Here is a 27,786-nt window from a genome sequence, read left to right on the forward strand (position 1 = left end):
TTGACACTCACTCTAAAGCAGATTCACAGGTGGGACAAGCTTTTCTAAAACATCTATTTGCCGCTGTACCTTCTCACATCCCACCTCCTTCTCCAGATACTGCCCGCTAATCTATGCAGAACATGTGATCTAAGCAGATCCACAATCCTCAGAAGGGATACATTACTCACCGTAATTGCATTTCTGATGCTTGCATCTGCTTAGATTCACATGCGCTCACCCTTCCTCCCCTGCCGGAGTCGAAGATGCATAATGTTTTCTGATTTATCACTGTTTCTGCTTTATCACGTGTACTCATGCTACATTTTATGCAACCTTTTGTCAGAAACAATCAGTCTAAGGGACCTCGATCCATGAAGGACCATGGGTACAGTACACGTCACAGTATGGATAGTATTACTAACACGCCCTGTCGATGACTGTTTTTGACTTTCGAAAACAAATTTTGTAATACTCCCAGACTATCACTAGATGTCGAACTATGCAGAGCATGTGAATCTAAGCAGATACAAGCATCAGAAATACGATTACGGTGAGTAATGTATCCGATATATGTATGTAATTTACTGCTTTATGATCTGTTCAACAGCATGTGAATCTATTAATCTATGAAAGGTCCAGGGATGGAGAAGGGATTAAGTTACTTACCTGTAATGCCTGTACTCCACATTGGTATATTTTTTTAAAAAAATATCTATTTAATTTCTTTCCAGTATAGCATATACTCAAATAAGCATTTCACAATGTCAAATCTTGATGTATGTGTGTCCTTAATGCCTTCTTTCTCCCATTGATTGATTGCAGCTCATAAACCTTCCTATTATTCTCCCTAGAGTATTATCACAACAGTCCTTCAATGTATTGGCTATCATTAGGCAATGTTATGCAGACTCTGGGCTTGGAGAACTCCAGTATTATTGTGTATATTTTGCCGGGTCCATTTCTACGCTGAGATGCAAGTTGTTAATTAACTCTAATCTTTCCATTTCATAAATGTGCCATTTCTTTGAGCCAAATTTATTTTTGTAGGTGGTTGCTCCCTTTTCCAACGAATTATCAGACATGCCCAAGCGGCCAACAAGAGGAAATGTGTCCTATATTGCAACCCTCTCCAGCTCTCTTTCACTTCCTATAGACCAAACAGAGCCAACATGGAATCTAATCTTCTCGGGATCCATTCTAGTTCTGTGATCCAACCCAAAACCTATTTCCAGAACTGCTGTATTTCACATGACCACTACAGATGCCAATGGAATCCTGTTTATCCACACCGTCTCCAACATTTGGGGCTGGTGCCTGGGAGCATTTTAGAAAGATTTAGTGGGTCATACACATTAGTATCTTTCATAGATGCAAATGCCACGCTCCCTTCAACCCCGCATGAGGCTTAATATATTCTGTGTGATTTAAAGAATCGGAGGATGCCCCCCAAGGATGGAGGTAAGCCTATGGACTACAGGCTAAATGGCCCAGAATGATGAGACTCGTAATACACCAACACTAGTGCAGATTTTCGTGCTTCCATTGAAGCTGCTTTATCAATATACCAAGCCTGACAAGGGGGAATATTGTTTTAACACAAAAGCAATGGTTTGTCGGGAGAAAAAAAAATGGTCACAGTGCATACCAATCGTAAGTAGACACTTGGGTGAAAAACAAACAGTGTACTAGTGTTAGGGAGAATTCTCATTCTATGGCTAATTTCCCTCACCTAGTGAGTCCCCCAGCAGCTTTGCTGGACTTCTGGAGTTTATTTTTCCACCTGGTAAGAGTGTGAGCCTTTTTCCCACTCTTGCATGTGTTTTGCCATGTGTATTTCTACTGTTTGTGTGATCTTGGGCTCTGGGGTACACCACTCCATGAGCCCCACTTTTTGTGTGTTACACAGCACCTTCAGTGCAGTGACACAGGGTTGTCTTTGAGACTTACCTCTGACTCCATTTTTCTGGGGCTGACTTACTGTCCCTCAGAAACAGGTAAATTTGCCATTTACTTATGTAGTCATTTAAAACTGCAGACCCAGTACACCCCATCTTACATGGAGTACTGGAAAGGGTTAATTCCTATCCCTTTTTGTCTGTACCTCTCTGAGCTTTGTTTTGCTCTTTTAACATTTAGACTTGGCTGGTGGCAGTGGTATCTACCCTAACTTTTCTACCGCGATTATACTATATAAACGTGGTACTGTTCCAGGCTATTATCCAGGCTATTATATTAGCCTTGAACATAAACCCGCTTGACCAAATACTCTTTCTTTCGGCTCTGGTCGGGTTTATTCACCATTTTTTTTTTGTTAAAGTCCTTCTTGTGTTTTACTTTGCGCGGCAAACCAGGTTTGCCTTCTTTGTTCACCGTCTTTTGGCGGGCTTCTCCCAAGAAGCCCTCCTCTTCGCGCCTGGGTGTCTAGGTGGGCTGAATGTGTGGCAGGGGTGTAGTCACCTTCTGCACAGGGTATCCTTGGAAACCCAAGTCATACTTTGTCGTGATTGGCTGAGGTGGTTGTCCGGGCCAGACAACCCCCCTGCTGTGTGATTGACAGCCAGGCTGTGTGAATGGGGGATTTTTGCATAAAAGGCAGGACTCTTGGGCTAGAAGTCAGTCGCCACTGGAACTGCAAGGAACCGAAGAGAAGCTTAGAAGAAAACGGCTGCTGCAACTACCGAGTCCCGGTGAAGCCCTGCTGCAGTCCTGAGCTATCTACCCTTCAACGGCAAGAGAAGATCCAGTCCAGAGTCTTCTTCCCTTGAGCCTGGTGGGATCAACCAGCTCACCTTCCACAGGTAGAGGATCCTCTTCTTGATCGAAATCGCTGCACACTGCTGTAGTGGTCCGGATAGCCACCTGAAGAGTCTCTCCTGTTTTAAAGAAGCACACCTTTTATTCACCGTTACTTTTGCTGCTGCTTCTGGCTTCATCCCTGGGTAGAGCAGATCGCTCCAGACGTTGTCCTTCTTGTCTCCCCAACTGAAGCTCCAGGAACCGTGAGTCTGCAGGAACTACCAGGAACAACTGCCATAGCACCAGCTCTTCTTCACTTGAATAAGGTACTGTGTCCAACTTCGAGGATCTAGGTTGAACCCTTTTCTCCTCACTAAAGGCTTGTCCTTGTCTTCCTTCCCTCTTATAACGTTTATTTCCTCTGTTGACAATATCTAAGTACTCCTGGCAATCTTGAATCGTGAACTGTACTAACCGTGTGATCCTCAGCAACAGGAACCCTGTTCCACTTGACACTGGCGCAGGCCTATTGACTTTAATTCACTTGTAGGAAAGTGTCCTCTGATTCTATCTGCCTTGACAAAAGTATTGCCTATGATTTTTATCCCCAACTCTTTTGTGTTGATTCATGTGCTAACTGTCATTACTGTCAAAAAGTGATCGCATCTGTACTCCCGGTAACGTCTTTGATTCACAACACCGGTCTGTCAAAACCAAAGGGACTTACCTTAATTGTTCTGCACAAGGGGAATTGGTTATAGTGTATTTGATGTGTGGTTTTAATTTAATAGAAGTGAAGTGTTGTGCAAACAGATGGTTTAAAATAAATGTACTTTAACTTTTTAACCAAAAACATTGAGTCAGCGTTTGCTTGAGTCACAGTAATTGTAGTCCTTTGTGTAATCTCTGCTACTGCTCATTTGCTCTTGAGATAAGTCTGGCTGCTCCGCTACTGCTACCACTAACTGTGTAGTACAGGCTTGTACCAAAGGTGAACGTGTATTATCACTTGTAGTCTTAATTGTGTGTAGTGGTCCCTAAGGGTACTGCACAGGATTCTGCTTAACAACTAGCTGCACCTAAGGGAAGAACACCCTGTCCCTGACAGGCATGTCTGGCCCTAGGTGGCGTGTGTTAGTACGCCTATCTAATAGGGATAGTAATAAGAAAATCTGTCCAGCAGCTACTTATCACCTAGTAGATTATGTATTTTAATCCACCCGTAGGTATTATGATCACCAGGTACGATCAGTGTGGTCCACTCAATCGGTATTTTTAAAAAAAAAAAAATTGGCTTATAAGGTCCCTTGGCTAAAAAAACTCACTCTACGTGAGTGTGAGCTAAACAAAATCTATGGGGTGTCAATTTTACGTATATCTAGACATCCATAGGATCACGAGAGCCCTTGTGGTCCATGTGGTCTACCGGTTTCGATGGCTGTCTAGCTTATGCCATCTTCTTCAGGACCGTGGTCTTCTTAAAGGAGCTGTGTTCCAGTGTCGGTGTGCAGGGGTCTTCGGTACCGAGGGTGAGCGCCTGCCTCCCCTGTTTTTAGACCAAAACAGTGTGAGGGGACGGGAGTTAGTGGACCCATCACTTGATCTGTAAATGTCATAGTTATTATAGAAACACTGTTAGTGTGCCAATGCGATATTATTCTTAAAATTAAAACCAGAAGCACAAAGGGTGCTTGTCCACCTTGTTCTGTGGGGAGCGCAACCAATCCGGGATCCCACCCAGAAAGGGAGGGTGGGGGAGACAACAGGCGGGAGGAAGATGGGAGCAAAACAAAGGTAGGGCAGTAGTGAATAACCAGGTAAACTGAGGTGGGAGGCCGGACAGTCTTGCTCTCTAGGTGAAAAGGGTTATAAGGGAGAATGTTGTATAGTCTGACTCGACAGAGGCCACAAAAAGGTCAGTGCAAGTTACTTGACACCGAGCAACAGCGATGGATGTCAGCCAGAGTGCGTGCTGCTGGATAAAGGAGCATGCACATACCATACCTGTTGACACCCCTGCCGAAGGCACGTTCGGGCACTGGGGGAATGCTGTATTAGCTACTAGTCTTGCTCTACTAGATAGTGAGAGAAAAGAAGTAGCATGGCGACAATATATCAACAACTGTCTAGTGGATTTACCGTAGTATACAGTGCACTCACTGGTGGTTTTGAAAAGGTTTCTGTGCCATACTTGTACCCGAGAGGTATTTCATCAGATGGGAAATCTGTGTGAAGATTTTATTTATTTACAGATTTAATAAAGCACAAATGCATTAGAGCTCTGTACAAACTAAAAACATAAACACATAAAACTATGAAACAAAACAATGTACATGGATACAAAGTTCTATATCAGAACAGTAAAATAATGAATCTCATAAAACTGACATAGTAGAAAGCTAAATACTCTAGACTCTAGCTCTTTCTGGGCATTAATGAATGATCAGAATGGGTGAAAGTACTGTCAGTGCCATTTCAGAAGGAGACTGGGTAAAGCACTTCTGTGATTTATTCGCAGATAACCAACTTGACAGTTGCATCAAAGGGTATACACAAAACATCGATAATGGGCTAATAGGGGCCATAAATTACGACCTGGAGGATTTATAGGCAGTAATTAAGGGAGCTAGTGAATCGAGAGCACCAGGACCCAATAAGACCTTGAATAAATTAAGGGAGCGCCTCCTGAATGGGCAGGGATTTGAAGCTTCTCTTTGATAACATCTTGAAGACATGGCATTTCCCACAGTCCTGGGGGACAGCTTATATAATCCCGATCTATAAAAAGGGGAGTAGTTCGGCTCCTATAAACTATCGTCCAATTACATTTCTGGCCTCACATAGTCAAATATTTGCAAGCCTGATATTGAAACATTTGGAAACTTGGGTGAGTAGTACTGAATGAATTACCTTTTCAAACAGGTTTTCCAGAAATCACACAAAACCAATTTGAATGGGTTTCTGTTCGGCTGCCTTCAGAATTTGTTAATAAAGGGGTATACCCGGTTATTCATCTGGCGGCACTTGATTTATCTAGTATCTTTGACACAGTTATTAGATCAAAACTATGGGAGAAACTTGCTAAATGGGGTATCCCAGAAGGATTACTTGAAACTGATCATGAAATTACACAATGCTACGAAGGTACGTGGAAGACTGAATCAGGAGAGCTCTCTTACTCAAGAGGTTCCCACGTTTAATGATTCGAGACAGGGCTACACACTTGCCCCCTATCTCTTCAATATGTACATGGCTGACGTGGGCAAACAGATGGAAGAGGGGTCGCTTGCCCCCCCTAAAATTGGGAAGTTGGTGATTAGTTTGGATGGCTTACGCTGACGATTTTGTCCTGATTGATCGCACCCAAATAGGGCTGGATAGGCTCTTGGCCGCATTTGACAACTTCTCAGGGGCAAATAACTTAAAGATCAAACCCCCCAAAAAACACATCATGTCTTTGGTTACTCTATAAACGGCATTGCCCTGAATAGGTTTGACTCTATCGTTTACTTCGGGTTTCCTTTTACCACCTCTCCATATAGAGCATTCCTTGGGAATTATTTGAGAGCAAAATCTGACTTTTATATCCTCCAATTGAAACCCATTAAGTACCGGTTTTGCAAATTCTCTATGTCCTCTTGATAAGGTTCTTTGATGGTAAGATTACCCCAGAACTGCTGTATGATGTTGAGTTGCTTGGTGACTGGGCATTGTATTATCTTGACCAGATTGAATGTATAATTTAGCGTTGGGTGCTCGGTATTTCAGACTCTGTCCCAGTTGCTGCCATTAGAAATGAGTTTGGTCTAAACTCAATGAGAGCGAAGGGGCAGTGGCACATCGGGACACTTCATGGGAAATTCTTGCAACCCAGTGAAAAAACCTTGTATCAGGAAATTGCTGAGGTCATAAAGCTAGGCCAAGATCCTAAACACGGGGGGAATTTAATGATCGGTGCGAGAATATATTAAAGGAGTTTGATCTTAACAAAGATGACCTGGTGAATAATCTAACCAGAACTCAATGTAAGCTGCTTGACCAGGATTGGCTGAGTAACACAAATAGTCTGCATAGATATGTCTCTCTGAAACAACTCCAAGTTGTGCTTAAGCACGGAGGTGGTTTGGCCCCCTACTTTGTAAGGTTCCACTGAGATAGAATCACAATTGACTTCTTATGCTTGAGGTGGAATCAATATTTTACCAAGGAGGTCCTTCATAGAAGGAGAATGGTTTGTGAGAATGAGGCTCACTGCAGATTTTGCAAGCAGGAAGACGTGATTTAAACACCTCAGCATCTACTAGTGGAATGCTTAAATCTTATACAATGGGATAAGAGTACAGATGCGTCTGACTTGGCAAGACTGACGCTGTTTAGAGGCAAACAAATTAATTATATGCCTAAGTCATCTTTAAGACTATACATACTGTATTTTTGGGAAGGGAATTTAAGTAACTGGTAATTCTGGCTAAACGCTTTGCCTACAATGGAGGTTATCGACCCAAAGCTGGAACTGCCAAGCACTTTGTGCAGGTGTCGGGCATGTGGCAACTCGGAGATGGAATCATTATTTCGCTTAGTATTAAAGTGTCCATCCTTTCTGGAAGAAAGGATTAGATTATTATGCTCCTTTTGTACACTCCATGGAATTGGTCCTGACCAATCTATTATGGGATAGGCTTATGATGACCAATAATCAAACTATGATACTAGCGCTGAGCAAATTACTGGAAATCATTTTTGTTAACTTGAAACTGATAGCATGCCACTCATCTTCCCCCTGATGTACAATCTGGAACTAAGCTAACAGGAGTGTTTCAAAAAACATTCCCTGATTTTCCTTCCCTTTTTGCGTGTTATTGGGTCTATTCTGTTCCTTTTATAATTGTACTGTGTATGAGGAAATTAGTGTTAAAAGTTTCTATGTAAACTGGAATACACCTTTTCTTTAAAAAACATTAAAAAAATTAAATCTTAGATAAAGGAGGTATTTGCATTTTCAGAAACTCTTTGACACCTATAAGAGTGTTGAGAAAGACACCTTTTGGGAAATATGTAATTTGGGTTTGCAAACATCCACTGTGGTTTCAGTGATAGATTTTTTGAACTGATTCAATTTGAATGACTTTTAGTTACTCTGTATTTCTTTGACTTATGCGAATAACTGATTTAGAGTATCTCTGAAATTTAAAAGGAAAATAAAAAGTTCTGTTCTATGATTGTTCCTTAAAAAATAGTTTTAAAGTGTTTTTAATCCTTTTTTCTTTTTATTACTTTGTTTTATTCTACTTATTTTATTGTAGTGTTTTGTATTGTTAAGGTTGAATTTATTTTAATCAATAAAAAAGAAATTAAAAAAGAAAGCAAAATTCAACACCTTCCTGAATTTCAAGTAATCCGAGATCTTGCTGAAAGTGGGTGGGAGGGCATTCCAGTCCGAGATGCAGAACCTGTAAAGGAACATTTCGTAGAAAGTCTCTTTTAAATGTAGGGTCTTCTAATTGAAGAGACTTGCAGCTATGCAGACCTCTTGACCCCCCCCCCCCCCAGCGTCCCCAGAAATCTTCAATTTTTTAGCGAAGTATAGAGGTCTCTGAAAAGAAATGGCTTTTAAAAACAAATTAATCAAGGGTTTGGGAGCCCCTCTACTGAGAGCGAACATGGGTCAAATACCCTGTTCAATGGAGGTTCTCCCACTCAAAAGGGTGCACAACCACGTTTTAGCTGACTGCACACTTCACAGAGCAGAAATATCCATTTGCATATCACTCTGGACCCACCCACTAGGGCAGTCCAGCACCAAAATGCTAAGATATTCTCCTCTGAACAGGAGTACCACCAGCAACCACAGACATGTATTTTGGCCTTGTTGGGCCTCCTCTGTGAGTGGAAGCTGGTGAGAATTGGCTAGCATTTCGGTGCTGGACTGCCCTAGTGGGTGGGACCAGACTGATATGCAAATGGATATTTCTCCTCTGTGAAAGGTACAATGAGCTAAAATGTGGTTGTAGACCCTCCCAAGTAGGCACCTTCACATAGAACATATTATGTGGCCTTGTTTGTTCTCACTAGAGTCACTCTCAGACCTTTTTTTGCAATTTAAAAACAATCCTCAAATTTGTCGGAAGGCAGTGTAGATTTTTTAGAATGGGATTAGTATGATCAAACTTCTTTGCACCCTGCATTAGGGGGGCTGTGGCATCAAAGCAGCTTTCAGCAGGGAAAGGGTAGATTGGGTAAGAGCAACTAAAATGGAATTACCAAAATCAATTTGGGATTGCACCAACACCGTTAAGTGAGCTGCAGAAAGATTGTATCCATCACAAATGATGTTACAGAAGGTAAGTAACTTCTTCCGGATGCACAGTGTGTTACAATATTTAAAATATATTGACCATGGCCTAAAATGCATAAACTAGGCCAATAATGCTGAGAAGGTTTGTAACTTGGATTACGCCACATGTTTTGGTGCTGCTCTCAGCATCTGCTTGTGGCAAGACATTTTTCTGAGAATTCATTTAATTGTGGATCATGTCTTCTTAGTCATTGACTAGTGTTTGGAAATGATTCTCAAGTTGAATGGATAAACCAGTGAGGTAGGATTTTGGTTTTAATCCTAGAGATGGTGTACAAAACAGCACAGATATGTTATTTGCAATGGCCATGCATGAATATTCATTCTGTTGAACTGCTTTGTCCCTGTTTTAGTTGAAAATACATATCCGGGTCAGCAAGCTGTAGTCAGGACTGTAAGCAATTCTGTATTGTTGAGCTGATGGTGAAAGACAAAATAGTTATGAACTTACCTTCAAGCATGTTTCTTTATTGTGTACTCAAAGATAACAGAACTTTGTGACCTGAAACCAGTTATTTTCTACAAAGAAGTACCAACATTTCCAAACTTGATGATGCAATCTCTGCCTCACACGTAAACACCAGAGGATATTTTTGTCACTGAAAAATAAGCTGAAGAAAAATAATGTATGCTGGTCTCTTCAACAGACGGAGTGTCCTAAATTCAAAACCTTTTCATGTCCATGTTATTATTCTTGTTACACACACTGTGTTTAGGGTTCTCCCCTTTGTGACTGTCTGTCATTTCTCTTTGCTCTTGTACCATCATAAAAGAGTGTATCCTACTTACTTCGTCTCATGCTAAATTTAAAAAGTCGTCATCTTTGCTTTTCTTTTCATTTTCCTGCACTCTTACTAATTTTTGTAGCTGCCAAGATGGTGCAGAAAACTGCCTGTAAGTATATGCTAGGAGCAGTTGGATCATAAACCTTAGATACAAACTAAGTAGACTTAGATTAGATTGTAGAAACTTCCCACTAAAACAGTGTTAATCCTTTAGCATGGTTTCACTTTTTGTTCTCATCGATCTGTGCACATTGATTCTCTTGGTGAAATTTATAAAATTCGGAATTATGCTCTATACTCTGAGATGGTCTGTCCTTCTACATACTATTCTTATTTCACTTCCCCCATGAGTTACACCCAAAACCTTTGCAAATATAAGCCATCTGTCCTGCCAGAGGGATGGAGGGTTATAATTTTTTTAGCGTCCAGTCAAAATCTTCACGTGTCATTGCTCATTTATTTTGTGCTTTTCTTAAAGCAAATGTTGCAAATGTCAGAGACCAGCCTAACTAGGAGTACCTTAAAAGCAGAATCACATAACTTATGTGATTCTCCAAAGAACAGGTTACAAGACCGGGTTTATGGAAAGATGCTGTGTATTTCCAACCCAAAATAGTTGCATGAACAGAACAAAATTATTGTAGTTTCATCAAACAGTTAGGTGATCAGGTTGCTGAGGACTTCCTGCAAAGGATACTTTTAGAGAACTCTCCTAATCTCAGGCAAGCTTATCTCCACAAAGACACACCAGTAATAGCTGGCCAGCCTACCCCCAGTCACTCTTCCTGCGGCCTCGGTCCATCTGTGATAACCTTCAATCTGTGGTGGCCCTCTTCTCCTAGTGATCATGCTCTGAGGTTTAGCAAATTGATACTGAAGCATTGGCTGCAGCCTCTGCTTACCTACAACCCACCATTTTATCATGGTCGGCAGCGCCCTGACCGAGGTGTGTGTGTGTTGGTATGCCTGGCCTGACTTCCTTGTGCGCCTCCTGCCCTCATTATGTGCTACAATGCCATGTGATACATTGCTTGCGTCTCTAAAATCTGTTGGGATAGGGCAGAATTGTTCAGGAGGCTTGACTTATAGGATCGCCCGAGGCCACCTGAGCTGAGAAGGAAGCTGACTAACCTGGAGGAATGGGAGACCTTTTGGCTAAAGATACTTGACATCTTTGCCAAGGCTCAAGCACGTCAGCTTCAGCCATGGCGCCGATAGCCTCAGCACTGCCGTTGGAGTACACCACTCTCTGACGAGCTGGCAGAACCTCCTCAAAATCATGCCCATCAGCTTGGCCTCATCTGAAACTGGCAACTATCCGTCTTGCGGTTGCACCGCTCAGTTACCTGATGGCGGTCTTCCGACCCATCTCTGCGTTGTGCTGAGTTTCCTCGGGAGTATGCTTCACTCCCTAGGCACGCAATTTAATGTCCCAAATGGAAGACATTTATAACAAGGAGGGTGATCTCATCCCCTTTCAATTGGAACCCCTGTGCCAGAGAGAAGTTGGGGACTTCCCAGAAAATTCTATGGAGAGGGAGGAGACTTAGTAGGTCTTGCTGCGGATTTGCACAAGGAAAGTGGGCTGGACACCTCACCAGAATTCGATATGCTCCGTTCTCCTACCTGAAAAAAATTAGGCCGCTTTTCAATGCCCGATGGCCAAGATTGTTTATACCCTTACTCACCTCTGAATCTAAAAGCAGTAGCTATAAACACCAAAAGAATGGTGATATAGGAGTAAACACAGCCAGTAATAGAATAAAATGGAATCCAAAGAACCTAGAGAAAGGGAAAAGTATTGCTGAACGCGAATTGGGAAATTTCATTGAATCTTATGAATCCGATACAGCGAAACTAGGAAGAACGATGTTCTGTGAATTTGAACAAGTGCTGGAAAAAATAAAATCTGGCGTAATAGAAAAAAGAAAGTATAAATCTTCTAATGAACTATGGAATCTAGAACATGAGAAGAATAAAAATTTGATAATTCAATTTTTTGTGAAAAGAAATTACTTGGACATAAGATTCGAAAATGTATAAAAGAAAATAATGTAGATGTTGTTGGTACTATTCATAATATCAAAAAACAATACAATGCATGGCTTAGAAATCATCAGACAAAGAAATAATTTGGCGCGATCTATCCCAATCATCCAAAAATAAAAATAACCAAGCCATGTGGGATATTATTATAAACAGCACGAAAGAAAGGACACTTCCAATGAATTGTGTTCCAGAGTGTTCCTCGGTTACTCATGTAAAGAAAACACTAGGTACACTTGCATGTGATGAGACCGGTACTCAATGATGTGACGATCTGGGAGGGATCCCACACTGTAGCTTCTCTTATGAAAGTGATAGAAGAATTACCCACCTCAAGAGCAGCCGGACCAGATGGCACTTGCAATGCACTGCTGCGCCAATCCCCTGAAAAATGGGCCAGGGCACTGAATATAATTTTTCACTGTATTGGAATAAATGGGCAGATTGCCGAATCTTGGAGGAAGAGTATTATACTTACCATTTATAAAAAAAAAGGTGTCCATTAAGATCCAGTAAATTATAGGATGCTGGCAATGGTGGATATCCCGGGACATTTATTGCTAAGATCTTACTAATAGAGTTACACCAGTGGATATCATCTTGTCAGATTCTGCCATTATACCGATCCGGATTTAGAGTAGGGTCAGCCACCTCTCATAATATAACTATGTTAGTTAGCGCAATTGAATATTCCTGGAAGAACTGAGGGCTGCCGGTATATGTAGCATGTATTGACTTCTCTGCAGCCTTCGATACAATATTAAGAAGTAAACTGGGGGCTAAGTTAAAACAATGGGGAATTCCACCAGGTCTACTCTACATTATACAATTGTTATATCAAGAAACATCAGTTAGAGTTTGACTTGATGTGGAAGGAGGATTGTCTGATGAAATACCCACCCTACGTGCAGTGAAACAAGGTCGCATGCTACCTGCCACGCTTTTTAACTAATATCTTGCAGATTTCTTAAGAGATGATGCTGATCTTCCGATAAATAATATTAAGATGATCTCATTCTACTTCATTACACTCCCAAAGGTTTGCAGACCAAGTTGGATGTACTTGGTAGGTTTGCCGCATAGAATAATCTGGTTATTAATATAAGTAAAACCAAGAATAAAGAATAAGAATAAAGGCTCAAATAATAAAACCAAGAATCCAATATGGGTGATAGATAATCAGAAGATTGAAACTGTAAATGAATACAGATATTTGGGGGTTATAATCGACAATAATCTAAATTGGAAAATGAATTGGTGTGAAACCAAGAGAAAGTGTATGATATCCACTATGGCACTTAGTACGTTTTTAGGATGCTAAGGGAATTTTTCTGTTATTACTGTATTGAAACTATGCTCTGCTAAGATAGTATCTTCTATGCTGTATGTTGCGGAAGTTTGGGGAAGTCATTATTCTAAAGAGTTAAATAAATTGGAAGCAAAATTGTTGAGAATGTTAATGCGCATGCCTAATAATCTTTCATATGAATATATTGTATTAGAGTGTGAATTAAATGGTGCTAATAGTAGAGTTCGATATATGATGGCGATGCTGTATGTAAAATTGTTGAGATTAACTAATGGTACTTTCAGAGTGAAGTTAATAGAACAATGTTGTCAGTTAAAAAACAAACAGGGCCTATTGACACTAAATAGTTGGAGCGAAGAATATGTTAAATGGACTAAGAATGATGTCTCTTGCTGGCTATTACACTCAAGTAGCCAGATTAAGTCTACATTGAAAGGCCTCATATACAACCTAGAGAGAGAACACAGGGTTGTTAATTTGGCTACAAAAACTAACAGTAATATGTTTCTAGAATGCCTCTATAAAAGAGAATGTATACCATTATATCAGTTAGCCTACACGGACTGTACAACTATTCGGTGGTATTTGATGTTTAAATTTAATAAATGTAATGTTTTAGAAATATTGGGCGCAAAAGAAGTTATCAAAAGGAACTAAGATATTGCAGCTTATGTGGTGTTAATATAATAGAATCTGCACAACATATCATGTGTTACTGTGAAAGTATAACAGCGCTGCGATGTAAACATCTTTTGGCATACGATAATACCACAAATAACTGTATTCCAAGTGAAATTTGGATTAGATTATTAGAAGGAAATTATTTTAATCTAATTTTTTATTTGACATTTTATGCATTGATATTATCCATTTTAAAAGAACTATCAAATGGAAAACTGATTTTTAACTATGTGATGTATATTTTAATAGAAGTGAATTGTGTATTTTTTAAATTACACTTTTAGATTTGATTGTTAATATGTTACGGAGATTAATTTTTGATGTGTTAATATGTGCAAAGCATTTCTTGCTGTGAGCATATTATCAATAAATAAATATTTATAACCTAGGTGTATCAGACCCTTGTAGACCAAAGGTGCAGTACAAGCTGACAGACATTCTGGCTGAGGGTTCACAAAGAGACACCTTACTATCCTTCAACCCAAAAGTGAAAGCACCAGTTTTAGAATTATGGTCAAAACGTGCCTCAGCCTCTACTGTTGACCAGTATCTGGGCAAGAAGCACAGATCGCCACCTTCTGACCCGCTGTTCTTGTCTGCTGATGCCTCCCCAGCGAGTTTAGTTGCCCTGGTGACCACGGCAAAAGTGAAGAAAACATCTTTCACCTCTTTGCCCCAGATCGGGAGAAAAACAGACTGGATGCCTCGGTTAGAAAGATTTTAGGGCCAGGCAGCCTTGGCCTGATAACCATCAATACCTCCTGTTACTTGGTCACATTTTCATTTGGTTTGCAACTTCAGAGGCGGCAAAACACATTTCTGTAGGTGACTAGAGGGATGGTTTTGAGGCCCAAGAAACATACGCCAAAAGGGCTTCTCGTGAAAGTCTCTTATCAGGTCTTGATCCTGTTGAGTGGGTGGCTACAACAATGGCAACTGGGACAGTATTGAGGAGATACTTATGGCTGAGAACCTCAGGCTTCGGCCCAGATATCCAAGCCAAACTCCTGGACATGTTGTTTTATGATGACAAATCTGTTTGGGAAAAAGACTGATGGGTCCCTCACAGAATTGCCAAGCTTCTAAGGCAACTGCAAAGTCTCTGGGCCTGGCAATCCTGCAGCAACAGCCTGTAACCCACCCCCACAGGCTGAGCTAGGGCTTTTTTTCCCCTTCAGCTTTTACGCCCAAAAGGGCAGAGGCCAAGGTCCTTCTGGTAAGCAAGTGCAGTGCCGTCCCAACACGGGTTGGGGAAGAGGTGCTCCTCGAGGAGGATTGTCAGCCTCCTGTGAGGGGTCAGCAATGAGAGGCGGACACAAGACTGTAGTATTCTCAACATTAGCCATATTTATTAAAGGAAATGTGGTTGGAAATAGGCATATCTTGACCTAGCCAAAACATGATGTGCCTGCCTATGAAAACAAAACTAAAACCAATTGTCCTTGTGTCTTGCATGTATCTGACCCCCACACTAACATACAAAACAAGAAAAAGATACAATAGAATTTCTGTTTTCACTTCATTCAATTTAGGTAATATAAATGTATACAATATTAACAATGTAATTCTTGTCTCTAAAGTTTAGTTCCCCTTCCCCTGAACTATTTCAGTAGAAGGTATTTTGAAAGATTCTGTTTCACCAAAGTTCCAACAAAGGCCATGACAATGTTTCTTTCATTGTTGTTTGTTTTAAATAACAAAGTAAATGTTCCTTCTGTCACACAGCTTGAAATATATTGAAAGAAAGTATTGTATAGTTTTCAAGGTGGAAAATCAAAATGTTCACTCTTGGCAACAAAACAAAGATGTTCAGTCGCAGTTTGAAGATGGTAAAACAAAATCTTCACAGTAACGTAAAATTATTCAATTTGGTTTTGAGGATGGCAAAGCAGAAAATCTTCACTTTCAATAGAGTCTTCATATTACTCCCCCGCCAAGAATATCTCCCCTCTTGGTCTTTGTTTTCCAAAAAGGTGCAAGTGAAAATTCTAGATATCCCGGTGTTACTCTCCTGCCAGGAATATCTTCCTCTCAGCTCACACAGATTCCCTGGTTATGCGCCCCTGCCCGGTATCTCTTTAGTATCACACAATTGTATTTTCCCTGTGGCATAACTTTGCTTGACTTCAATTGATGCTTGTACCAAATTTTCCCTTACAGATATGCCTTATGTGAGGGTGTGTTCCACTTCCAACTCTTGCTGTTATCCTTTCTGACAGTCTCTTGGCAATGCTCCTTTCAAGTTTCCCCCAACTGACATCTCATGTCAGGGGACTTGCACAATGTTTGCCTCTCTGCTTCTCTTTAGTGTCTTTTGGCTTATGCTGGTTCCAAATTCTTCCACTTTGCATCTCCCGTCAGGAACATTGTGCCACAATTGCCCTCTTATTCTTTCTATAAAGTCTTTATGGCAAGACTGGTTCCAGGTTTCCCCCAACTGACATCTCATGTCAGGAGAACTTCACCACGTTTGCCTTTATTTTTTCCGTAATTCTATTTGGTCGGTATTCAAAACTTGCCCTTAATTGCAATTGTTCCTTTCGGAGCGCCCTGAGGTTATCTCTCTCATTAGGCCAGCACCCCGGCTTCTTATGGCGTCTCTGTGCTGTCTCGTGTTGCTGCAGTGCGGTGTTGCTGCGGAAAGGGCTTTGGTAAACTGTCAGACCCTCTTTCAGCTCCTTGATCAGCCTATACCAGTCTTCGTCGGGTCTCCTGATGCTCCGGCACCTTGGAGCAATTCCCTGCAACTGAGGAGCACCTCTCCTCTTCAGCTGGGCTTCCTCCCACGCTTCTGCTTTCTTCCACGATTCTGCTTCCTGTTCTGAATACTCTGCAGTGCCACACACCGTCGCCTTCACGTTCAGCTTCTCTCACCTGTGGGTGATTTCCATATTTAAATGTCCCGCTCGGTTGATAGAGTAACAACTAGACCGCTTGTTGTTCTTGGCAGTACTATTGATCTTCCTTAACTCCTCTTCTTCGTCCCAGTATCAAACGCTTTCTGGGAATTGGAGTCCAAAGTTTTACAATAGGCTTTTAAATGCTTTTGTTGAACATTTTTACTTACATAACAATCAACCTCAGATGTCAAGAGTTTGAGAGACTATGCATATGTGAATGAGGGGTAAAGTTCTTATTGAGATGTTCAACCAAAGTAGTTTTCATGCTCTTAGAATTAAAAAGTCTTCTGATGCATGACAACAGACCATTAGACATTCTGGGATTAGGGATGATTCTTCAAATGCAACGGGAGAATACAGCATCTCTCCTGTCAGAGCCATCACCTCCCTCCAACATCCATCTCCTGCCATGTGATCCACCCTCAGAATACCACCTTCAGGTTCCGGATCAGGTAGCGGCTACCTTCCCCATGCCACATAGGACGAAACCACAGGCTGGGGATTAGTGATGACCATTGTTCCCTCTAAGCTGTGCGCATGTGCGCTTGCCCAGCTAGCTTCTGGGTGCCGCTCAGAAGATTTTTAGCAGCGCACACAGACAATTCTCACCTATTCTAAAAGATATAATAAGGTAGAAGCCACACAAATTATCTGATATTTTCTTGCTCTTAAAATAAACTAATCTTGATATTCTGGTAATCATTTGCATTACCCTACTATGCAAGTGTGACATTAAAAATGTAAAAACCCCAACAACAGAATACACACAGAAGAGGTTAAAAACTAATATGAAAAAGGGGCTCCATAAACAGAAGAATCTAACTAGATATGACTGGACACATTAACCAAATAATGTACCCTCCCCACCCATGACTCTGATACTTGACTCTACCATGCTTTTACTTTATGACTAACTTCTGCCCCAGAACACATTTAGTTATCCTTGAAGAACAGCCGACACGTGTTTCGACACTTAGGTCGTTTTCAAGGCTGGTTAACACACATCGTAAATAAGAATAATATAGATGTTCAAAAAGATAACAAAGAAATAATCATTGAATACATAGCAGTAGAAAGATAATCGTTAAAATAAAGTACACATCGATATTCCAAAACGATAACGGAAATGCAAAAATAAAATAAAATGAATAAACATACCAGGAAAACATGCAGAGGGCGAGGTACAGCAGTTGTGGATCAGTAAAAACACAGTGAAATCAAAGATAACAAGAAAAGAAACGATTTAGAAAAAGATATAGACAATGTTCAGATGAGAAATCATCCATACGTATTACAGTTGGTACTCAAATATCATCTTAAAACTAACTGTAGCCAGCACCCCGTGGCACAACCACATGCGAGCCCAGACACCAGGAAAAAAAAAAAAACAAAAAAACAAAGTGCTAATCACAGTCCAGAATAACCCAAAATTAAATGGAGGGATATTGTAAATACAGCATCAGCTAATATTACGTGATACTAAATAATTAAAAGATACCAATTATATAGAGTAGCATAAGGATAATGCAAAATTCCTTTCGATGATAATATGATACAGAAAAGTCACTTACCACACAAAACTAAAGATCATCAATTAGCTGGTTATATCCTATTCAAAGTAAAAATATATAAAACAAAAATAGAACTCAGTACAGGAGCTATGAAATCAATTGAACAAAATGATGAGGACTAAAATAAATCACTCACCGGATCAAAATATTGAAAAAGTTCCCATCACTTGGGAAATATGGCGAAATGCAAAAGAACAAGGTACTAGTTGCCGTATTGGCCGACTGAATTATATAGCCTGAAAGGAAACCGGATCTAATAAGAAAGCTGTCGATTTCAATCAGTTAAAGATTCAATATTCACCAAGAGGAAATTACTTACTCGATATATCGAGTGAGAAACATATATACCAGGATAAATTCAACCGTCAATGATCGAAAGCTTCCAAGATAAAGTGTGTCGCTAAAGACGTCACAGAAGTGACGGCGACGTAAGTGGAGGCGCGTTACGTCGCTCTGGTGACGTATTGTATCAACAAGGTGACGGTAGCCGTACGCAGTGCGCCCCGGTCGCAGGCTATGACGTCAGATATCAACATAGTTTCGAAAAGGTGACTTACAGTGCCCGATAATTGCCGGAAAATCCTCACAACCATTTAACGTGAACTCCATGAATATGGTATACAAACAGATTCCAAATTAGACTAAAGAGTAATATAAAAATTACTGGTGGTCGGACACGCATGAGAGGTGAGCCACGGTGATAACTGGCCCCAATCAGATAGATGTTCAAAACAGTGATGCACATGCATGAAAAAAACAACCTTTCTGCTCACAAAATTCAATATTGATAAGGTAAGCCTTATTTAGAGAAAAACATGCATCTCATGATCTGAATTCAACCCACGTGTTGTGCATCTCAAAAGACAAATTAATTTGGCTTCCATCTGTCGCAGTTTAAGCTGGAGATTGCCGCCTCTTTTCCCTTTATGTGCTTTCTGCAGACCAATAAAGCGCAAATCAGTGATTGAGTCCAATTGATGCTCTACTTGCCAATGAATTGCTAATGGTGATTTGGGTTCACACATCCTGAGGCTGGCCAAGTGTTCCCTGATGCGTATTCGAAGCTGACGGATGGTACTGCCCACATAGAGTTTGCCACATACACATACAATGGCATATACCACATGGGTAGATCTGCAATTAATGTAGTCCTTAATGGACACTCTAGTTCCAAATTTATCAGTGAAAATTTCACACTTGGGAACCGCCCAGGCACATTGATTGCAATTTCCACATTTACGAAAGCCCGTCAGTTGTTGTAACCAGGAAGTTTCTGTGGTTTTGTTATCAAAGAATGATGGACTCACCCGTGATTTAATAGTTGGTGATCTTAAATAAGTAAATTTCGGTTTAGGAGTCAGGTATGGCTCTAGATCCTTGTCAAGTCTCAGGATGTGCCAATGTTTGGCAACCAATTTGTACATCATGGAAGAATCAGACGTAAATGGGGTAACCAAAGAAATATGGGGTAAAGAGTCTTTAGATTTGGCTGCCTTGTTCAAGAGGTCTGGTTGAGTGACACCAATGAATTTAGCATGTGCTTCATTGATTACAGAGGCTTTGTATCCTCTGTTCAAAAAACGTTGACTAATAATATTAGATTCTTTGTCAAAGTCGATAGGGCGTGTACAGTTCCGTCTGGCCCTGTGAAACTCACCCGTAGGGATATTATTAATAGTAGTTCGTCGATGGTTGCTCTGTGCTGCTAATACGGAATTCACCTCAGTAGGTTTCCTGTAAGTGCACGTGTAAATTTGTTGATTCTCGACAAATATATGTAAGTCCAAGAAGTCAATTTGTTTACAATCAGATTTGCCAGTGAAATTGATCCCAAAGGTATTAGTATTGGCATAAGTAAGGAAGTCATTGAAGGTATCCTCAGTGCCTTTCCAAATCAAAAAGATATCATCAATAAAACGTCGCCATGTAACAATGTTGGCATGATATTGATTTTGATTCAAAATATGGGTCTCCTCAAAGTATGCCATAAAGAGATTAGCCAGGGAGGGTGCAAACTTGGCTCCCACGGCTACTCCCTTCAGTTGAAGATAGAATTGGTCATTGAAAAGAAAAATATTATTGGCTAGAACAAATTTGAGAAATTGTTTAAGCATAGAGACATGTTCAATATAAGATGCCGAACAATCTTTAAAAACATAATCTAATGTAAGTGATGCCAGATGGTGATCAATATTGGTGTACAAAGCAACAACATCAATGGTAGCTAGCAAAAAGTCTGATTGCCAAGTAGTGGCAAAGAGGTCCTTAAGAATATGGGTACTATCTCTGATGTAAGAATTCATTAGTATTACATATGGTTTCAGCACTTCATCCAAATATTTAGACAAGCTCTCTGTAGCCCAATGAATACCGCTCATAATAGGTCTGACCTCAGGTAGAATCTCATAAGGTTTGTGAATTTTAGGTAAAAAATACATAGTTGGTATGGTAGGATCAGTAATTAACAAAAAATCTTTTTCATCATCAGTTAAGAATCCTTTAGAATGCCAATGAGAAATCAGATCAATTAAATTTGACACAACACGTTTAGTGGGATCAGATTTAAGAGTGAGATAGCAGCCAGGGGTTGAAAGATGTTTGAGACCCATGGAAATGTAATCAGAAGTATTCAGAATGACAATGTTGCCTCCCTTATCTGCCTCTTTAATTACAATACTACTGTCATCGGCTAATTCTTGAAGAGCAGTTTTTTGATTTTTGGTAAGATTGGATTTAAAATGGGGTTTGGAGTGCTTGTCCATATATTGATGGATATCTCGAGTCAAAGCTTGATTAAATGTCTCAATGACATTGTCTCCAATAAATTGAGGTGTAAACTTAGATTTCGGTTTAAATTCCATGATATCCAAGTGCAATGGATTGATATTCAAATCATGGATAACATTAGAGGTGTCACGACCGGCTTCCTGATCCAAGGAAACCAAAGTTTCAATGGTTTTAAGGTCTGAAATGCTGAAAGTACTCGGGGGATCAGGTTTGGGTTTAGGTTTGTACATAGTAACCTGTGTTGCAAAATATACCTCGCCCTCTGCATGTTTTCCTGGTATGTTTATTCATTTTATTTTATTTTTGCATTTCCGTTATCGTTTTGGAATATCGATGTGTACTTTATTTTAACGATTATCTTTCTACTGCTATGTATTCAATGATTATTTCTTTGTTATCTTTTTGAACATCTATATTATTCTTATTTACGATGTGTGTTAACCAGCCTTGAAAACGACCTAAGTGTCGAAACACGTGTCGGCTGTTCTTCAAAGAAAGCTTTATTATTAAAAACATTGTATTCAGCAAGACTGTTGATTTACTTTAGTTTAACAGTGTCAAGCGCATTCCTACCCCCGTTTTCATTATACTATTGTTAATTGTTGCCAGCCTTTGTGGATGGGTTGGTGGGTACGGAATTGCTGCTAGAGACGCCTTTTCTGAATATAGTAGTGATAAATAGCGCACAAGTATTCTGTTTGTGACTCCACACATTTTCTTGTCACTGTATTTTGTCACTTTTTACCTGTGCCAGCTGACCATCACTCTATTAATAATGGCTGACTATATGGCCAACAGGGACCAGGATAGAGCGGCCCTATTTGCCCCACGGGGCAGTACTGCTAATGCCTTTGCCAATAACACTAAAGTTTCTGAAACTCTTAAACAGAAATTTATCCGACTTGAAAGATTATCCAAGAAAGAAATCAATAAATACTGGGAGCAGGCTTCCCTCACTAATTATCTTGAAAACAATCTTATCCCGAGGGGCCTACGCAACTTAACATTTCCGAATTTTGATAATGAAGAGGATGCAGACTTAGCGGAACAGTGGGTAGATAACCTTAATCAAAGCTCTAAGAACATGATAGAATTATTAATTTTACATGCCACTAGAGAACACAAAAGGGTTCTTACCCAAATCACAGCACTCAAAGATGAGATTACTAAAATGCCAAATGCTGAAGAAACCAAACGTAAGAATTTTGACAAAATGCATGAAATCTTGGTTGAATATCAGGATGAAATTAAACTACGTAAATGCAGAAAGTTTTTCCGAGACGATAAGGATTATCGTCAAGATAGGGTCTATACATTTCAAACCAAATATGACAATATTAATATTGGCGGTAAATCCGCCTCAGCAACGACCTCAGCTAACACTACCCCTGCAAGTTCGGATCTCGATTCTGAAACAGACTTCAGTGAATTACCAACGGATGACGTTCCAACTAATGAACCTAATTTAAAGGGTAAACATTTTTTAGGGGAAATTCGGAGATACAAAAAAGGGAATGTAAGATTCGCAAATACCAAACAAGTTCGTTTCACCAAAACACCAACAGTATTTACTCCAATACCTCTAAACATACCAGGGGCAGGAGGGGGGGCAAGCGGAAGCGGAAGTGGCAGCTCAGACGAGGAACTAGCCCGACCGGGCATCTTGACTCGCTCCAGAAAACGTTTGGGACAATAGTTGATGTTGACTTAGTTACTAATCTTTCCAATCGTAACTTGACTGATCATGAAATATCTGCCCTGAATAAAGGTTTATCATTTTCACCCAGTGTGTGTACCAATTTCATCAATTTTCAGATTGACCTTTACAAATTTCTGAGAAAACTTAAGCTCAAAAAATATTTTGCAACACAGGTTACTATGTACAAACCTAAACCCAAACCTGATCCCCCGAGTACTTTCAGCATTTCAGACCTTAAAACCATTGAAACTTTGGTTTCCTTGGATCAGGAAGCCGGTCGTGACACCTCTAATGTTATCCATGATTTGAATATCAATCCATTGCACTTGGATATCATGGAATTTAAACCGAAATCTAAGTTTACACCTCAATTTATTGGAGACAATGTCATTGAGACATTTAATCAAGCTTTGACTCGAGATATCCATCAATATATGGACAAGCACTCCAAACCCCATTTTAAATCCAATCTTACCAAAAATCAAAAAACTGCTCTTCAAGAATTAGCCGATGACAGTAGTATTGTAATTAAAGAGGCAGATAAGGGAGGCAACATTGTCATTCTGAATACTTCTGATTACATTTCCATGGGTCTCAAACATCTTTCAACCCCTGGCTGCTATCTCACTCTTAAATCTGATCCCACTAAACGTGTTGTGTCAAATTTAATTGATCTGATTTCTCATTGGCATTCTAAAGGATTCTTAACTGATGATGAAAAAGATTTTTTGTTAATTACTGATCCTACCATACCAACTATGTATTTTTTACCTAAAATTCACAAACCTTATGAGATTCTACCTGAGGTCAGACCTATTATGAGCGGTATTCATTGGGCTACAGAGAGCTTGTCTAAATATTTGGATGAAGTGCTGAAACCATATGTAATACGAATGAATTCTTACATCAGAGATAGTACCCATATTCTTAAGGACCTCTTTGCCACTACTTGGCAATCAGACTTTTTGCTAGCTACCATTGATGTTGTTGCTTTGTACACCAATATTGATCACCATCTGGCATCACTTACATTAGATTATGTTTTTAAAGATTGTTCGGCATCTTATATTGAACATGTCTCTATGCTTAAACAATTTCTCAAATTTGTTCTAGCCAATAATATTTTTCTTTTCAATGACCAATTCTATCTTCAACTGAAGGGAGTAGCCATGGGAGCCAAGTTTGCACCCTCCCTGGCTAATCTCTTTATGGCATACTTTGAGGAGACCCATATTTTGAATCAAAATCAATATCATGCCAACATTGTTACATGGCGACGTTTTATTGATGATATCTTTTTGATTTGGAAAGGCACTGAGGATACCTTCAATGACTTCCTTACTTATGCCAATACTAATACCTTTGGGATCAATTTCACTGGCAAATCTGATTGTAAACAAATTGACTTCTTGGACTTACATATATTTGTCGAGAATCAACAAATTTACACGTGCACTTACAGGAAACCTACTGAGGTGAATTCCGTATTAGCAGCACAGAGCAACCATCGACGAACTACTATTAATAATATCCCTACGGGTGAGTTTCACAGGGCCAGACGGAACTGTACACGCCCTATCGACTTTGACAAAGAATCTAATATTATTAGTCAACGTTTTTTGAACAGAGGATACAAAGCCTCTGTAATCAATGAAGCACATGCTAAATTCATTGGTGTCACTCAACCAGACCTCTTGAACAAGGCAGCCAAATCTAAAGACTCTTTACCCCATATTTCTTTGGTTACCCCATTTACGTCTGATTCTTCCATGATGTACAAATTGGTTGCCAAACATTGGCACATCCTGAGACTTGACAAGGATCTAGAGCCATACCTGACTCCTAAACCGAAATTTACTTATTTAAGATCACCAACTATTAAATCACGGGTGAGTCCATCATTCTTTGATAACAAAACCACAGAAACTTCCTGGTTACAACAACTGACGGGCTTTCGTAAATGTGGAAATTGCAATCAATGTGCCTGGGCGGTTCCCAAGTGTGAAATTTTCACTGATAAATTTGGAACTAGAGTGTCCATTAAGGACTACATTAATTGCAGATCTACCCATGTGGTATATGCCATTGTATGTGTATGTGGCAAACTCTATGTGGGCAGTACCATCCGTCAGCTTCGAATACGCATCAGGGAACACTTGGCCAGCCTCAGGATGTGTGAACCCAAATCACCATTAGCAATTCATTGGCAAGTAGAGCATCAATTGGACTCAATCACTGATTTGCGCTTTATTGGTCTGCAGAAAGCACATAAAGGGAAAAGAGGCGGCAATCTCCAGCTTAAACTGCGACAGATGGAAGCCAAATTAATTTGTCTTTTGAGATGCACAACACGTGGGTTGAATTCAGATCATGAGATGCATGTTTTTCTCTAAATAAGGCTTACCTTATCAATATTGAATTTTGTGAGCAGAAAGGTTGTTTTTTTCATGCATGTGCATCACTGTTTTGAACATCTATCTGATTGGGGCCAGTTATCACCGTGGCTCACCTCTCATGCGTGTCCGACCACCAGTAATTTTTATATTACTCTTTAGTCTAATTTGGAATCTGTTTGTATACCATATTCATGGAGTTCACGTTAAATGGTTGTGAGGATTTTCCGGCAATTATCGGGCACTGTAAGTCACCTTTTCGAAACTATGTTGATATCTGACGTCATAGCCTGCGACCGGGGCGCACTGCGTACGGCTACCGTCACCTTGTTGATACAATACGTCACCAGAGCGACGTAACGCGCCTCCACTTACGTCGCCGTCACTTCTGTGACGTCTTTAGCGACACACTTTATCTTGGAAGCTTTCGATCATTGACGGTTGAATTTATCCTGGTATATATGTTTCTCACTCGATATATCGAGTAAGTAATTTCCTCTTGGTGAATATTGAATCTTTAACTGATTGAAATCGACAGCTTTCTTATTAGATCCGGTTTCCTTTCAGGCTATATAATTCAGTCGGCCAATACGGCAACTAGTACCTTGTTCTTTTGCATTTCGCCATATTTCCCAAGTGATGGGAACTTTTTCAATATTTTGATCCGGTGAGTGATTTATTTTAGTCCTCATCATTTTGTTCAATTGATTTCATAGCTCCTGTACTGAGTTCTATTTTTGTTTTATATATTTTTACTTTGAATAGGATATAACCAGCTAATTGATGATCTTTAGTTTTGTGTGGTAAGTGACTTTTCTGTATCATATTATCATCGAAAGGAATTTTGCATTATCCTTATGCTACTCTATATAATTGGTATCTTTTAATTATTTAGTATCACGTAATATTAGCTGATGCTGTATTTACAATATCCCTCCATTTAATTTTGGGTTATTCTGGACTGTGATTAGCACTTTGTTTTTTTGTTTTTTTTTTTTTTCCTGGTGTCTGGGCTCGCATGTGGTTGTGCCACGGGGTGCTGGCTACAGTTAGTTTTAAGATGATATTTGAGTACCAACTGTAATACGTATGGATGATTTCTCATCTGAACATTGTCTATATCTTTTTCTAAATCGTTTCTTTTCTTGTTATCTTTGATTTCACTGTGTTTTTACTGATCCACAACTGCTGTACCTCGCCCTCTGCATGTTTTCCTGGTATGTTTATTCATTTTATTTTATTTTTGCATTTCCGTTATCGTTTTGGAATATCGATGTGTACTTTATTTTAACGATTATCTTTCTACTGCTATGTATTCAATGATTATTTCTTTGTTATCTTTTTGAACATCTATATTATTCTTATTTACGATGTGTGTTAACCAGCCTTGAAAACGACCTAAGTGTCGAAACACGTGTCGGCTGTTCTTCAAAGAAAGCTTTATTATTAAAAACATTGTATTCAGCAAGACTGTTGATTTACTTTAGTTTAACAGTGTCAAGCGCATTCCTACCCCCGTTTTCATTATACTATTGTTAATTGTTGCCAGCCTTTGTGGATGGGTTGGTGGGTACGGAATTGCTGCTAGAGACGCCTTTTCTGAATATAGTAGTGATAAATAGCGCACAAGTATTCTGTTTGTGACTCCACACATTTTCTTGTCACTGTATTTTGTCACTTTTTACCTGTGCCAGCTGACCATCACTCTATTAATAATGGCTGACTATATGGCCAACAGGGACCAGGATAGAGCGGCCCTATTTGCCCCACGGGGCAGTACTGCTAATGCCTTTGCCAATAACACTAAAGTTTCTGAAACTCTTAAACAGAAATTTATCCGACTTGAAAGATTATCCAAGAAAGAAATCAATAAATACTGGGAGCAGGCTTCCCTCACTAATTATCTTGAAAACAATCTTATCCCGAGGGGCCTACGCAACTTAACATTTCCGAATTTTGATAATGAAGAGGATGCAGACTTAGCGGAACAGTGGGTAGATAACCTTAATCAAAGCTCTAAGAACATGATAGAATTATTAATTTTACATGCCACTAGAGAACACAAAAGGGTTCTTACCCAAATCACAGCACTCAAAGATGAGATTACTAAAATGCCAAATGCTGAAGAAACCAAACGTAAGAATTTTGACAAAATGCATGAAATCTTGGTTGAATATCAGGATGAAATTAAACTACGTAAATGCAGAAAGTTTTTCCGAGACGATAAGGATTATCGTCAAGATAGGGTCTATACATTTCAAACCAAATATGACAATATTAATATTGGCGGTAAATCTGCCTCAGCAACGACCTCAGCTAACACTACCCCTGCAAGTTCGGATCTCGATTCTGAAACAGACTTCAGTGAATTACCAACGGATGACGTTCCAACTAATGAACCTAATTTAAAGGGTAAACATTTTTTAGGGGAAATTCGGAGATACAAAAAAGGGAATGTAAGATTCGCAAATACCAAACAAGTTCGTTTCACCAAAACACCAACAGTATTTACTCCAATACCTCTAAACATACCAGGGGCAGG

The 27,786-nt window shown here is 39.8% G+C and overlaps 1 protein-coding gene across 10 annotated transcripts in view; it reads left to right on the top strand.

The window, feature by feature from the left end:
• CASK (calcium/calmodulin dependent serine protein kinase) overlaps positions 1-27,786 on the top strand; it is a 2,777,982-nt gene that overhangs the window by 2,675,187 nt on the left and 75,009 nt on the right. For 5 of the 10 annotated variants that reach the window (XM_069636508.1, XM_069636509.1, XM_069636514.1 and 2 more), the window contains one exon: positions 9,941-9,967. The exons of the other annotated variants lie outside the window; for them this stretch is intronic. In XM_069636508.1, the coding sequence (XP_069492609.1) occupies positions 9,941-9,967 (27 nt within the window). The remainder of the gene's footprint in view (positions 1-9,940; positions 9,968-27,786) is intronic. 10 annotated transcript variants of the gene reach the window in all.

Source organism: Ambystoma mexicanum, chromosome 7p, assembly GCF_040938575.1.
Source record: "Ambystoma mexicanum isolate Mex_15411 chromosome 7p, UKY_AmexF1_1, whole genome shotgun sequence".
Taxonomy (NCBI): domain Eukaryota; kingdom Metazoa; phylum Chordata; class Amphibia; order Caudata; family Ambystomatidae; genus Ambystoma; species Ambystoma mexicanum.